The 15,181-nt window shown below is 43.3% G+C and overlaps 1 protein-coding gene across 1 annotated transcript in view; it reads left to right on the top strand.

Moving 5' to 3' along the window:
* The window catches only part of BRINP1 (BMP/retinoic acid inducible neural specific 1), a 216,802-nt gene that overhangs the window by 182,631 nt on the left and 18,990 nt on the right, over positions 1–15,181 (top strand). Inside the window, exons 6-7 of the mRNA XM_004372120.2 lie at positions 4,393–4,629; positions 9,573–9,795. Coding sequence (XP_004372177.1) covers positions 4,393–4,629; positions 9,573–9,795 — 460 coding nt within the window. The remainder of the gene's footprint in view (positions 1–4,392; positions 4,630–9,572; positions 9,796–15,181) is intronic.

Raw genomic sequence — 15,181 nt, forward strand, 5'->3', positions numbered from 1 at the left:
TGAACCTCCGCTGCCGTAGAAACGGTTATGTAACTGTAAACAGTAATGACATTTTGCAGAAAAGTGCTTTTTAATTGCTATGTCTTCATTATTCTCTTTCAAAATTGCCCAGGAGATTCTGCCTCAGAGACAGCTCGGCATGTTCTGAGTTTCCATTTTTAAAGAGCAGCCAGTTTTGTGTTTCAGCTGCTCCCAGAAACCCCCCAACCCCAAACTTGATCTGTTTTCAGTTTCATTAAATGGGGTAGGTAATACTGCCTTTTGTATCCTTGCCAAATGGAGAAATGATTTGATGCAATTTTCTAAAAATGCTCTTCCTAAATTCCTTTTGGGCTGGGACCAAGAATAGAATATTTTATCCCCTACAAAAGAGAGGAAGAAAATGATGAGCAAGCTAGAAAAATAGGACTGAGAATATAGTCTATAGAGTTCCTTTAAGCAATATAAACGTAACCCCAATCCATACACCCAGATGCCTATAGGGGATTCGAATCAGCCAAAAATAAATTTTGCTTTGAAAATAAAAATGGTGATGCAGATAAAATGACTCAATAATGCATGCTCTGAGAGAATTGTAGACTCAGTTTAGAAAGGACTTTACAGTTTGCCTTGTTTTACCCTCCCTTTTAGCATCTGTATCCCCTGTACAGTAGCCCTGCTGAACAATCACTCAAACTCGGATGGGCCCCTTCCTCAATGATGTGGCACTTACCCAATCTTACAGTGAACCGTTGGCCTATTGTAAAGCCCTATTAGAACCCCTTTTGTGCTATTGACGTGGGACCCACCATTCTCTACAACTCTTCCCCAAGTGCTGGTTCAATAAGCACAGGAAAATTCTATACCGTCTTTTTTTTTATGAAAGCTCTCCAAGTATTTGAAGACTGCCTCTTAAGTATCCTTTTCTTCTGAATACTCCTGAAGGTTGTGTTCAACCTTTACAAAATTTCATCACAGGAGTGGCATCATTATCATAAAAAATAAGAATAGATAATATATATTGCTTTTGCCAGGAACTGTTCCAGACACTTTGCAGGAATTATTTTACTTAATCCTCTCAACAACCCTCTGATGTAGGTACTGAAAAACCAACTAGTTGCTGTCGAATCAGTTGTGACTCGTGGCAACCCTACATGTGGCAGAGTAGAACTGTGCTCCATAGGCTTTTCATTGGCTGATTTTTTGCAAAATATCTTCATTTTAAAAAAGAGAACGTGGAGACATAGGAGTGTTGAATTACTTGGTTGAGATGACGTAGGCCATAAGTAGAGGAATCAGACTGACAGCAATGCCCAGCTCCTAACCAGTTTTGTTATTCCCCAGCAAAGAAATGCGGGAGGCACAGTTTTCTTTCCCACTAGAAAAACAAACCCATTGCCGTTGAGTCAATTCCAACTCATAGCGACCCTTTAGGACAGAGTAGAACTACCCCAAAGGGTTTTCAAGGAGCTCCTGGCAGATTCGAACTGCTGACCTTTTGGTTAGCAGTCGTAGCTCTTAACCACTACACCACCAGGGTTTCCTCTTCCCAACTATTCCCCTCTGTGCCCCTCTAAAATATTCCTTTTTAACTGCCATATGAAGGTAGGTTGAAATGATGGGGCTTCTTTCTTTCTTTATTTTATAATGTGAAGGAGAGACAAGGAAAGATAAAAATCTAGAATCACAACTATGAAGTAGAGAATAAAAGAAATGCTGAGTTCATACAGAAAATTCTTGATGCGTGGGATTGGGGGTGCCTCTGAAGCATGAATGAGTAAAAGAAAATTAGTCCAAATAAAAGCAGTTCTCTTTTCATAACGGGTAGTAAAAAGATTACCCCTATATGCATTGGAAGCTAAAATGTTAGCAGCTCCAAATGAGGTGGACAGAAATGTCCCAGGTGAAATTGCCTTAATGAATTGATTCTGCCCAGAGTTGCCCTTCCATCTGGGCACCATAGTTAATAACCTGCTATGCTGTGCTAGAGTATTAAGCAGTGCTCATGCCCAGAAAAATGTCTTCTCCATCACTGGCTTAAGGATTAAGACTTTGATTAGTCAAATGAAGTGAAAAGATCATACGACTCAGTCAAGAGTGCTCATCCTATAACCATGGGCCAATCATTTCCACCTGATGGGTCTTGGCTTTATTTATAAACCAAAAAGGAGAAAAGTCATGATCTCTGATGTCATTGCTCTTTTTTTTTTTTTTTTTTTAAATGACACAGTTGTCAGTTGTCTTACTAAATTATACCTCTCTAATGATATCATGGAGCCCTGGTGGCGAAGTGGTTAAGAGCTTGGCTGCTAACCAAAAGACTGGCAGTTCCAATCCACCAACCATTCCTTAGAAACCCTATGGGGCAGTTCTACTCTGTCCTATAGGCTCGCTATGAGTTGGAATCGACTTGACCGCAACAGGTTAATGATATCACTGAGGATTCCTGGTGGTGCAGTGGTTAAGTGCTCGGCTACTAAACTAAAGGTTGGAGCTTTGAAAGTTGTGGCAGTCTGCTTCCATAAAGATTAACGAAACCGAACCCGTTGCCATCGTGTCAATTCCGACTTACAGCAACCCTATTTACAGCCTTGGAAACCCTATGGGGAAGTTCAACTCTGTCTTATAGAGTCACTATGAGTCAGGATTAACTTGATAGTAGCAGGTAAGGAACCGTTGGTGCAGTGGTTAAGCGCTCAGCTGGTAACTTTAAGGTAGGTATTTTGAATCCACCAGCCGCTCTGCGTGAGGAAAATGTGGTAGTCTGCTTCCATAAAGATTTATAGCCTTGGAAACCCTATGGAGCAGTTCTGCTCTGTCCTACAGGGTCACTATGAGTCATAAGTCGAAACTGACTTGAAGGCAATGGGTTTGGTTTGGTTAAGGAGTCCTGGAGGTGCAATGATTAAGCGCTAGGCTGCCAGCCAAAAGGTCAACAGTTTGAACCTGCCCAGCAACTCAAAGGGAGAAAGACCCAGCGATCGCTTCCTTAAAGATTATAGCCTAGGAAACCCTATAGGGCAGTTCTACTCTGTTATATGGGCCACTGAGTCAGAATCGACTCTATGGCACCTACCAACAATAACAATTATGTCACTCTTACCCTTGAGAACTACCAAAGTGTCCCCATTACCTACAGGATAAAGTCCAAACTCCTTAGCATATAATAATGCCATTTACACTGTGGTCTCTGCTCCTTTCTACAACCTGTTCTCCTACAGCCTCTGCATCCCCACCCAACAGAGTTCAACTCATCCCTCAGGCACTCCCAGACATGTTATGTCTTTGTTCTTATTCCTGTTTAGAATGCCTTTCTTGTTCTTCTTTTACATGATGATCTCTTACTCACTTTTCAACAAACCAAAAGGCCACCTCCTCTATGAAGGTTCCCCTGCTACTCAAGCAACAATTTATAGTCTTCTGTGTGTCAGTTTGCATCCTGTGGCCATCTCTGTTGTCTCTGTCTAAAGCTGTGTTATGATGATGTGAGTCCGTGTCTATCCCTGCTAATTATAGTGTAAACTCCCCAAGAGTAAGGACCACCTATCTTTATTATCTCTATAGACCTCGTACCTAGCTTAGGACTTGTGTTCATAAATAGAACCAGTTGCAGTCAAGTAGATCTGACTCTTGATGACCCCACGTGTGTTAGAGTAGAACTGTGATCCATAGGGCTTTCAATGGCTAATTTTTTGGAAGTAGATCACCAGGTCTTTCTTCCGAGGCACTTCTGGGTGGACTCAAACCTCTAACCTTTCGGTTAGCAGCTTTGTTAACCATTTGTACCACCCAGGGACTTCATGATCATAAATAGGGTTCATAAGTGTTTGAAGAAGGAGCCCTGGTGACACAACAGTTAAGTGCTTGGCTACTAACCGAAGGTTAGAGGTTCGAGTCCACTCAGAGGTACCTCGAAGAAAGGCCTGGTGATGTACTTTTAAGAAATCAGCCAGTGAAAACCCTATGGGGCAGTTCTACTCTGTCACATAGGGTTTCTATGAGCCAAAATTGACTTGACAGCACCCAACAACAGTAAATATTTGAAGAAAGAAGGAAATAAATAAAGGAAACAAGGAAAAACTAATAATAATCTTGTACTTTCAATAATGGTTTTCCCCAAATATGGAAAAATCATATACCAAATCTGGCTTTAGTCTCAGTCCTAATAAAATGGAATAGAGTGTACATTTCAGAGATGGACAGGGTCATGACCGGAGAAGTTTAAATATAAGCAGTGCAAATGGAGGCTTCACGGGTTTGTTCTGTCTGGGTCTTGGTGGGCCCAGAAATATTTGGTTATGATACACAGGGAGAAATCTAGCAGCTTCAAATTCCCACGCATCACTTTTTGAAACTGTTAATGAAACACCTTTTTTAACTTTTCTATATTCCGCTTTTGCTATTCTTGAACAGGTCTTCAGATAATCTTCCCTCAGTATCTGCAAGAGAAGTTTGTCCAGTCAGCCTTGAGCTACATCATGTGCAATGGTGAGGGGGAGTACGTGTGCCAGAACAGCCAGTGCAAGTGCCAGTGTGCGGAGGAGTTCCCCCAGTGCAACTGCCCCATCACCGACATCCAGATCATGGAGTACACGCTGGCCAACATGGCCAAGTCCTGGGCCGAAGCCTATAAGGACCTGGAGAATTCAGGTAGAGAGCCTAATTTAGTGCTGCTGCATGAATGTCCAGTCTAGAGAAGGAAACTCATCTACAACTGAAAATAGGACTGCTGAGAGGAAAAGAAATCAGAGGCCCTGACTCTTTCATTTTGGAGGGTCCAGAGTGTGGTATAATGCCTGTCGTGGAGAAGGTGCTTAGTAGATCTCTGTTGAATGAAATAATGAATAGAATAATCGAGTTTGTGGTCATATGATGTATTGTCTCTGTTGTATCCAAAAGGCAGGACGAGTAAGCCACATAGCAAGTCTCTGGAGAGTGGAGAGTCAAAGGTAGTTGTACTGATTCCCAAGTCTGTCTCTCTCTGTGTCTCTATATCTGTATCTTTGTTTCTATGTCATCTGTCCATCTATCTCTGCCTGTCTATCATTCATCTCTCCAAAGAATTCACAGGCTATCAAAGCTGGAAGTTACTTTTCAGCTCACTTAGTTATTTCCTGGTTTTTGTGATTAAGCAAAATGCATTTCAGGGGAGAAAAGTCTGTCACCAAAGGCCATACAGTGGGTTAGGTGCAAAGTTGAATCTCTACCCTCATGGAGCTTTGAGTTTTGTAGGAAATCCAGACATTAATCACATAGTCTTGCAAATGGTTATAAAATTTTGAACGGTATACATGTAAAGAATGAGATGCTTCTATGAGCCAGTGATGAGTTGGAGTTGATGTGGTCAGGGAGGTCAGGAAAGACCACCACGAGATTGTGATCACTGAGCAGAAATCAGAGCGTGAGTGTGTGTAGACCAATGGGAGGTTGTCACAAGGTGCCCAGGAGAGAGAGAACTGTGATGTGGATTGAAGTGATGGTACAGATGGTAAAGACGGCACATGCAGAGATGCTGAGATATTTAGAAGGAAAAATTGGCAGGGTTTGATGTTAGATTGGCTATTGGAGTTGAAGGTGAAGGGTATCAGAGATGGCACCCACCTTCGTTGTTCATCTAACTTGATGAATGTTGGTACCATCTTCTGAGCTAGAACACGCTAGAAGGTTTGGAAAGAAGAGCATATACTTAGTTTTGGACATGATAAGATTGACAATCCTTGAGATTTCCGAGGAGAAGCCAAGTTGGTAGTTAGTATATAGTATGTGCTCAATAAATATCTGTTAAATTAGTGGACATATGTATAGAGCATTCCTGTTTTTAAAGCAACTTTTATCCCTTAAAGCTATTACAACAACTCCATTAATATTAGTAGTGATATTCCTGTATTATAGAGGAGGACATTGAGACCCATAGTCTTCCCCGGGGTTATGTACACAGTTAGTAAATGACAGCATTGGGAATGGAATCCAGTAGGGCCTGATTCCAAATGTAGTGATCACAGCAGCTTGTGCAACTTGTTAATTTCTACTTTACCCCCTGGGCCTCAGTTCCCTCATCTGATAAATGAAGGGACTTGTTTGTATTTTTAATATTTGAATTTATTTACATTTTTATCCAGGAAATTCTTTGATCAAACAAAATCTTACCTTAGAGCCATTGTATACCAGAGACGAAAGCAGAGCTCTATTGAGCAATGTTTGAAAATGACTGGTTTCCATGGACTCTATACCCTGATCGCTCTGGGAGCACCTGGTGCATCAATGATCCCGCTTTCACAGGGTCATGCAGCTTGAATGGAGCTGTGAATGCCTTATGAACCTGCACCCATTAGTACATTTAAAGTCCTGGGAAATTGATATAAGAATTTTATCAGTTCATGGTGGAAATGTATTATGACCATTATTTGGCCTCAGAAGGAGCATTTGATAAAATGCTTTTGCAAAGAGATTCTACTGATTGCTAAAAAGCAGAGGGGATTGTAGGCTGAGTGCATGGGCTGTTGGGATCCTAGCATTCAATCCTTGGGAAGGAAAGGAAGCCACTTTGAATAGATGGGTTAGGAAACACAGAAAGCTGAGAGGCTGCAAAGTTAGCTGAATAAGCCATGGAAATCATTTATGTGTCATGCTTTCTGTCCACAAGGGTCCACTTTTGTTCTAGATGTCCCTGTACTTATCCATTTGAAATGGCTTCACCCATGAAGCAAATCCATCCAGACATACATGAATCTGTGGCTTGCGCGTGTGTGTTTTCCTCCTTATTTTCATCCCTATAACATTGATGACTCAGTAGCTGGTAATTTGGAAAGATTACTAACCAGCCAAAGGTAAAGACCATTGATTTAGTGACAGCTCCAAAGTGTTGGTGGCCAAACAGGGCCTGGTTTACACACATAAACAGGGTATATATCCTTTCCTCAGGGAGGACCTTTCTACTTTTAGACAAGAAAGTTAAAGCATTCATCTTTTAAGTTCTGTTTTCTCATCTGACCCATATTTGGGTTCATTGAAAAACTATTAACCCCTTTAAGGTTCAACAGAGCCCTCTGTAAAATGAGCTGTGTGTCTTCCATGGGAGGAGTTGGGACAGATTGAAACAGCACAAGGTCATCAGGACCAGTCCCCTGTCTCCAGCCAGCTGACTGAATGAACCAGTCAGTGCAGAAGTCTTGTGCTGCCTTTTCAATCTTATGCTGTCATTCTCTGAGCGTGTACTGTGTCCCATGTCGCCCTCTCAATACTTGGACTATGTTCTATTATACCCGTTTGACAGACAGGGAAACTGAGGTGTTGGGAGGACAAGTCGTTTACCCAGGATCAGACAGCTGTTCATTGATCAAGATGCAATGTGAATTTATGCGTGTGTGACTGTCTATAATGAGGTGCCTGAGATTCTCTAGAAGTCAGATACTTGTGTTTTGAGCACCATTTATTTTTTTCTCCCAATATACTGATCCTCAGGATCATTCTCTTTATGTGTTCAGAGGAAGTACAGAAAAACCTGTGAAAGCCAGAATTTGTGTAAGGCGTAAACCTGTCAGAGAAGGAAAACACAAATATTTTCCACTAGTAGAGAGCGATAGAAAAGTGGTAAGACTGCACACTGTCAAAGGCAGGAAACTTGCAAGACCCAGAAAAAGAAGCCAGTCCCACTGAGTTACGCTGTCACAGGTTTTACTGTATAAGGTAGAAAGTAAGAGCACAGGCTTTGGCTCCAGGCCAGAGTTCTGACTCTACCGTTTATTGGTTGTGTGGCCTTGGCCAAATTACTTAACTACTCTGTGACCAAGTTTCTATAAAATGGAGACACTAAATGTACCTACTCCATAGGTTTGCTATAAAAATAAGTAATAGGTATTAGGTGGTTAGCGCTTGGTGTGTATTGAGTACCTTTTAAGTTTTTGTTAAATAAAATGAATACCTTATACATCTCAAGTTTCCTAAGCTGTAGGCTTCATAAAGTGTTAGGTCATTTTTTTTAATCCAACCATTTAGCTTTTTTTCCCTGCAAAATGATTAAACCATCAATTCTTTAATTTTCCCATTGATGGCGGGGTTGGCGGGGGAGGGCAGCCAAAGGGGTCAGGGAGATAGGATGGAAAACAGAAGCTCAGGTTCTTGCCTCTAGTCTTGCCTCTCATCACTCATTGGCTGTGCTACCTTCAGAAAGTCATTTTCTCACTTGAGGCCTCAGCTTCCCCATATGTACAACAAGAAAGCTCAACTAGATCAGTTCCAAGGCTGTATCAAGTAGTAGTAGCACATGCCAGCACTCTAAACCTCAGCGTCACAAACTGAGGCAGAGACCTTCACCAGAGGCCCGAGAACGTGCCCCATCCTTAAGCTGGAGTTTCCCGAAATATGAAATGATGTTAGATGGTACACCTGTATGACTTCAAATAAGACTGAATGACACAGAGGGGAGGTTGATCCATTTTCAGTTCTCTGTCAAACCTTCAGATTACATCAAAGAGAAAATTTCAGTTTGGAGCTAATATGCCTTTAACACCTGTCTCCCACTTGCTAATTTGCTATATTTCAAAGTGAAAGCAGGCTCAGGAGTTTGATCATTTAGCAGGGAGCAACAATTTATTAACATTGTTTTCATCATATTTATTTTTTCAACTTTATTTTTACAGCTACCATTCTACTAAAGGCATGTGATAGTCGTTTGCCATATAGAGCTGGATAAAAGTTTTGTTTCTAATTTTAAAGTTAAAGAAAAGTGAATGGGTTCAAAGAAAATATTAAACAAAGTATGAATGATATGTAAATATCACTTTAATGTTGGTATTCAAATGACAGAAATTTTGGAAGCCCGGTGTCTTAGTTATCTAGTGCTACTGTAACACAAATACCACAAGTGGGTTGCTTTAAAGAATGAAAATTCATTTTCTTAGAGTTCTGGAGACTAGAAGTTCAAATCAGGGTCTCGGCTGTCGATTTCTTCTGTAAGCCTTTCTCCTGGTTTCTGGTGTTTGCCGGTGATCCTTGGCATTCCCTGATGTCTGTCTTCCCCCTGTGTGTGTCTCTGTATCTGTTTTGCTCGTTTTATAACTCAGAAATGATTAGGTTAAGGACCCACCCTATTCCATATAACCTCATTAATGTAACAGAAGAAAACCCCAATTTCCAAACAGAGTCATATTTATAGGTACAAGGGAAGGGTTTCAACACATATTTTGGGGAAACACAATTCAGTCCATAACACCCTAATTTAAGCAGTGGTGCAGGATGCCTGTTTACTCCTGTGATAGCAAAGTACAGGAATCTTGTACTTTGCTTAAAATCTGTTAAAAGTGAAATGGCCTTTGCGATGCCTAGTAGGAGCAAGCCAGGCTAATGCAGTGTTCTCTGGGCCTCAAGGAACCCTGGTGGCACAGTGGTTAAGAGCTGTGGCTGCTAACCAAAAAGTCGGCAGTTTGAATCCACCAGCTGCTCCTTGGAAACCCTACAGGGTAGTTCTGGGCCTCAAACAAGATAGTTTTATTTGCAAGCCTGCTTTATTGGTAGGTGGAGCTAAGCTTTTGAGGAACCCCCAGATGTAGGAGGTCATGCTCAGCCCTTCTCTCTTGGCCTTTGTCTCTCGCTAGATGAGTTTAAATCATTTATGAAACGCCTCCCCAGTAACCACTTCCTGACCATCGGGAGCATCCATCAGCACTGGGGCAACGACTGGGACCTGCAGAACCGCTACAAGCTCCTGCAGAGTGCCATGGAGGCCCAGAGGCAGAAGATCCAGCGCACTGCCCGGAAGCTCTTCGGCCTCAGTGTACGCTGCCGCCACAATCCCAACCACCAGCTGCCTAGAGAGAGGTAAGTGCTTCCACCACCTACTACCTTTGCAGGTGAATGCAATGCCGACCGTGCATTTGGGCTGGTAAAGAAGGCCTGCATGGTCCAGACCGACGGTTTTCTGGTTCATCTCCACCTTCTTTCCTACCGGCTTTAGCTGTACTGAATGTCTCCTTGTTTACGGAATCCACCGTGAATGTTCAGTTTTTGTGCTGTCTGTTCCATCTGACTGAGGAAGGAACTAACACTAGCCGTCACTGTTAGCCTGCTGTTCTTCTGGTTGCTTAAAATGTAGTAGCTATTTAATGTTAAATAACCCAGCATGGCAGATTTTAACGTCCCCATCTTAAAGGTGAAGCAGTTGCCTTAACTCATTAAACAGTCACCGTATTTATTGAGTCTTTTGATCAGGGCCAGGAGTAAGGCCAATACAGAAGCTTCCTTCTTCTAAGTCCCCATTGGTCTAAAACCCCAGCTTCTTCAGCTTCTTTTCCCTCTTTTCCCCATTAGGACACCTCCTCCTTATACACTTGCCCTGTTCATCTCTGTGCCCTGCATTCCCTCCAGCTTCAGGCCCACTGCTTTGCACCTCGTTTGTTATAATTGTTCAGTGAATCAAATAGAATTTCTTTTGTCATTGGGACTATTCACAGCCAGAATAAGCAGTTGCTTCCTTTTTCAGTACTGTCAAATTAGGAAAGGGGCCCTGTCACACAATGCCTTCCCTTGTCCCCTGCCACAGATGCCCAGACTGCCCCCATGAGTGAGTGTCTGAGAGATTCCAATTACATCCATCGGGCACCTTGCATATGACCTGCAGTGGACACTGGGGAAATTCAGAAACACACACAGCACGGGCCCTGCCCTCAGGAAGCTCATGTTCTAGTAGGGATCCAGGAAATGGTTCTGTTCCATAAAAGATGACATTTGGGGCAGGAATAGGGAGGAGTCTATTGTCAATCAGAAAACACTCCACACAAAAGGTGGCCTTAGGAAAAGAAACCCAATGTCCCAGAATTGACCTACTTGAGAAGGGCAATATTTAATCATTACCTCACGTCAGACAGATTTTCCCAGTGCAATATGTCGTTTGATTTCTTGACTGCTGCTTTCATGGGCGTGACTGTGGATCAAAGTAAAACGAAATCCTTGGCACCTTCAGTCTTCCCCGTGTATCGTGATGTTACCTATTGGCCCAGTCAATTTTTCTGGTTGTCAGCTCAGAGAACAGAGAGGAAAATCTAAGAGAATGAGACACTGGGCAACCACATTTGCACAGGTGAAAATGATATCCAGAGCACAGGCACCATCCAGGCACCCAGGTCTAGGGGAGGCTCGGTGGGAGCCCAGAAAGAGAGTAGCCGGAAAAGCATTAGAAGGGAGAGAAGAGGGCAAGACTGGGTAACGGAAAGAACCCTGGACAGAGAGTCAGGAGGCCTGGATTTGGTTCATGCTTCATCATGAATCAGCTGTGTGGCAGTGGCAAGTCATTTCCCTATCCTGAGTGCATGTGTGCCCATTTGGTACTAAGTCTCTACTCTTCCTGTGCAAGCTGTCAGGTGTAGACAGCTAGAAATGTCCTGCCGCCACGGGGCTCTTCAAAGAAAGAAGAACTCACAGTGCTGCTTCCTTCCTGAGATGACAAAACTTGCCCTGATCATAACATTTCTTCTCCACTTTCCTGGAGAGGAGGCCTGCAATTCCACCATTAGCAACTGAACTCAATGTTATTCCCTTAATGAGTATTGACTGCTGGCTTCTGGGGTGGGGAGGGGCACAGAAACTAGGCTCTGTCACTAGGTCCTCTGAAGCCCTCCCAGGGGAGCTGAACTTCCTGGCCTGGCTGTGGGCTGCTTCCTGACATCTGAATCAGAGGCTTTAATGAGCATTCCTCACACCAGTAGGGCACCTCTCTGCCACAGAGCAGTGTCAGACAGAGGTGCTAACACTGGGAACCTCAGGCCACTTCTAGTTCAGTGAGCTACAATCTGCAAATGAACTACTTTCTCGCCTTCAGTTTGTCTGCTTGCTGGACTCTGTGGGAAATCAGTCCACTGAACAGGTGCTGTTATTCCCACAGGTGTCACAGAATTTTTACCTGCCTCACAAAAGGGTGGCATTGTTGAGGCGGGGTGGGAGAGGGAAAGAGCATGGGCTTCAGCCTCACCCAGCCTGGGTCCAAATCCTGGCTCTGTCACTTACCAGCCACAGGACATTATTTAAGTCCCTGCATGTCATTTGCAAAAGGCCATAATAACACTTACCTTTCAGGTTAAGTGAGAGGATTAAGCTTTTAAAATTGGAAGTGTCTAGTAAAGCGGCTGACTTGGAGAGAGAGAGGAAGAGAGCGAGACACTGCTACTTAGTGTATGCATTCTGTAGGTTAGCCACTGTTCTTAGCATCTTATATGGATTAACTCATTTCCTCCTCACCACAATCTTATGAACTAGGTCCTCTTACTATCCTTACTTTACAGATAAAGGAACTGGGGCTCTGAGAGTGCAATAATGTGCCAAGGTCAATAAATGATTATTTATATTATAGTTACTTCAAAGAGGTGTTTACTGTAAGACTTAGTGAGGGTCAAATATAGCTCTTTGGAGCTTGGCTTCAACGCTTGCTGGAACTTGAAAATTAAGCTAGAGGAAAAGGGTGTTCTGGTTTTCTGTTGATGTGAAACAATTCACCCCAAAACTTAGTGGCTCAAAGCAGCACTTTATCAGCTCTCATGATTCTATAGGTTGACTGGGCACAGCTGGGCTGTTCTCACTTGGGGTCTCTCAAGTTTGTGGAAGGTAGCATCATCTGGGGGCTGGACTGGCCTGGATGTCCAAGATGGCTCACTCCCAAGGCTGTTGGTGCTGGCTGTCAGCTGGGAGCTCACGTAGGGTTTGTCAAGAGTGCCTGCATGTGCCCTCTGCGTGTGGGTTTCTTGCAGCATGGCAGCTGAGTTCCAAGAAGGAGCATCCTAACTCCAAGTCATAAGGAAGCCCATGACGTCCTATGACTTAGCCTCAGAAGTCGGAGAGTTTCATGTCCATCATATCCTATTGAGCATCTATTATAAGAGGCAATAGAGCTGGTTAAGAGTAAGGATTCTGGAGTCAGGCTACCTAGGTTCAAATCCCAGCTCTGTGTTCCACTTGCCTTGTAACTCTGGGGAAGTTACTAACATCTTTGAGTCTCAATTTCCTCATCTGTAAAATGGGGATAATAATAGTGTCTACCTGATGGAGTTTTGAAGGGCTACGTGAAAATTAAATATGTTAACCCACATAAAGTGCTTAGACCAATGCCTGGCACACAGAAAACAGTCATATGTGTTAGCTATTTGTCTTCTTATTTTTACCAGGCACAGATATTTTGCATATAAATTGCTTCACACACAGTAATCACCCAGTTGAGTGCGTGTTGATGACGTTGACATATTTTCTTATCTAATCTGCACCTTATCTCTGTGAAGTAGATGCTATTGGATCCTTTTTATAGATGTGGGAATGGATGAAGCAGACATGTAATTAACTTGCCCAAGGTCACATGGCAGATAAGTGGCAGGATTGCAGTTGTCCTGCTGACTCCCTGGTAGGAAGCAGAGTAAACTATGGGCCTTGGCAGTCGGATCCCTGTCCAGGCTCTAGCCTGGGGTGCAGAGCAGTGGGAGCCTTGTGTTCTATGGTGGTGGGAAGCGGCAAGGAGTGTCAGCTGTGCATGTCCAAGGCACCATTCTTTGAGGGTATGATGATGCCAAAGGCAGGCTTAGCTCATCAAGGTGGCAGTGGATGTAGATAGACCAGGGTTAGTTTATAAACTCTAGTCTAGCATGATGGGGTTCAGGAGAAGGCCCCAGTTGTGGATCTCTGAATCAACTCTGAAGCCCAGGGAGAGACCCAGACAGACACTTTAGACACATCCCCTGCAGGTAAAGAGAAGAGGTACAACTCAACAGGCATTACCTGAGAGCATACTATGTACCAGGCTCTGGAAGCACCAATCCCTGATCCAGTGCTTGTGGAGATGAGAGCAGAAAGACAAATTCCCAGCCACACCTGCTGATGGGAGAATTCAACACTCAATGAGATATTTATTGGGTGCCCACCATGTATTACATTCTATTTTGAGGTACCGGGAGTACAGTGATGAATTTCTGTTATCCTGGGTGAAAGGTGACCCCAGTGTTAGACTGTGGTACTCTAGTTGGACTGGTCAAGGGAAGGCAGGGACACACAAGAGATATTCCTATGGGTGTTTTCACCACGAGCAGATTCTTATGTTGCGCTGAGTTAGAAAGACTGGGAGTCAGGCTTCAAGTCTGATCACAGCTATCACTAAACACTGAGACTTTCTGAGACTCGGTTATCTCATCTGTAAAATGGGTGTATGTAATAATTCCTGCCTGCCTGTCCCAGAGGGTTGCTGTGGGACTTGTGTGACATGGTGTGTCTGGAAGACTTTGTAGACTCGGAGTGCCTTACAAATAGGGGCTATGAAAGCAGGGTAAAGTGGAAGCCAAACTGCTCAGGAAGAGAATGAGAATGAGCTTAGGTCCAAGGCAAAACTGAATAGCTAACACTTCTAAAGCACTTACCAGGCACCAGACATTCTCCTGTGCATTTTTACCTCATTTAATTGTCACAACAACCCATCTGGCAGCATTAGTTCATCCCTGTTTTTACATTTGGGAAATTAAGGCACAGAAATGTCAAATGACTTGCTGAGGATTATACAACCAGCAAGAGGCAGGACTGAAACTCAAGCAGTGTCTTTTCTTGTTCCTCTGTGATAGTCTACCTATCCCTGACCTACCTAGACCAAAAAAAACTGCATTGTGGTAGAAATCACCACTCGGAAGGGAGGGAGCAGGAAGGGAGGAAGAGGAGAGGAAAGAAAGAAGTGAGGAAGGGAGGGGGAAAAGGAAAAAAAAAAAACAAACGAAGAAGTTAGAAAAGAAGGGAAGGAGGAAGAAAAGAAACAAAAAAGTCAACCTGAGCCTACTGAATTTAGTTGGCTTCTGTGAAACTCTATCAATGTTTGTGGACCACTGGCCGTCCCAGCCCTATGCCAGGCACTGGAAGGCATTTAAAGAAACAGGCAACAAGCCTTTGTACCCAACACACCATTATCTAGCCTGAGAATGTGCTGAAAAGGACACTGGTTTGTGAACCAGGAACCTGAGTTCAAGTTCTGGTTCTGCCCTGTGTGGGCTGGACTGAACCCATGATCAGTTTGTAGCCTATACTTCACAGGACATTGGGTACCAGAATTGTACCTTGCAACGGTGGGTTGCAGGTTGAGCAGCGTGCAGTTGTACTTCACCTTTAATTAAAACAGCTTTTTATCTATTTTCTTTATGGGAGCTTTGAATTAAAACTCATTTGGGAAAAAAAGAGGATTTTTTTTTTTTTTTTT

The sequence above is a fragment of the Trichechus manatus genome, unplaced genomic scaffold (genome assembly GCF_000243295.1).
Source record: "Trichechus manatus latirostris isolate Lorelei unplaced genomic scaffold, TriManLat1.0 scaffold00016, whole genome shotgun sequence".
In the NCBI taxonomy this organism is placed as follows: Eukaryota; Metazoa; Chordata; class Mammalia; order Sirenia; family Trichechidae; genus Trichechus; species Trichechus manatus.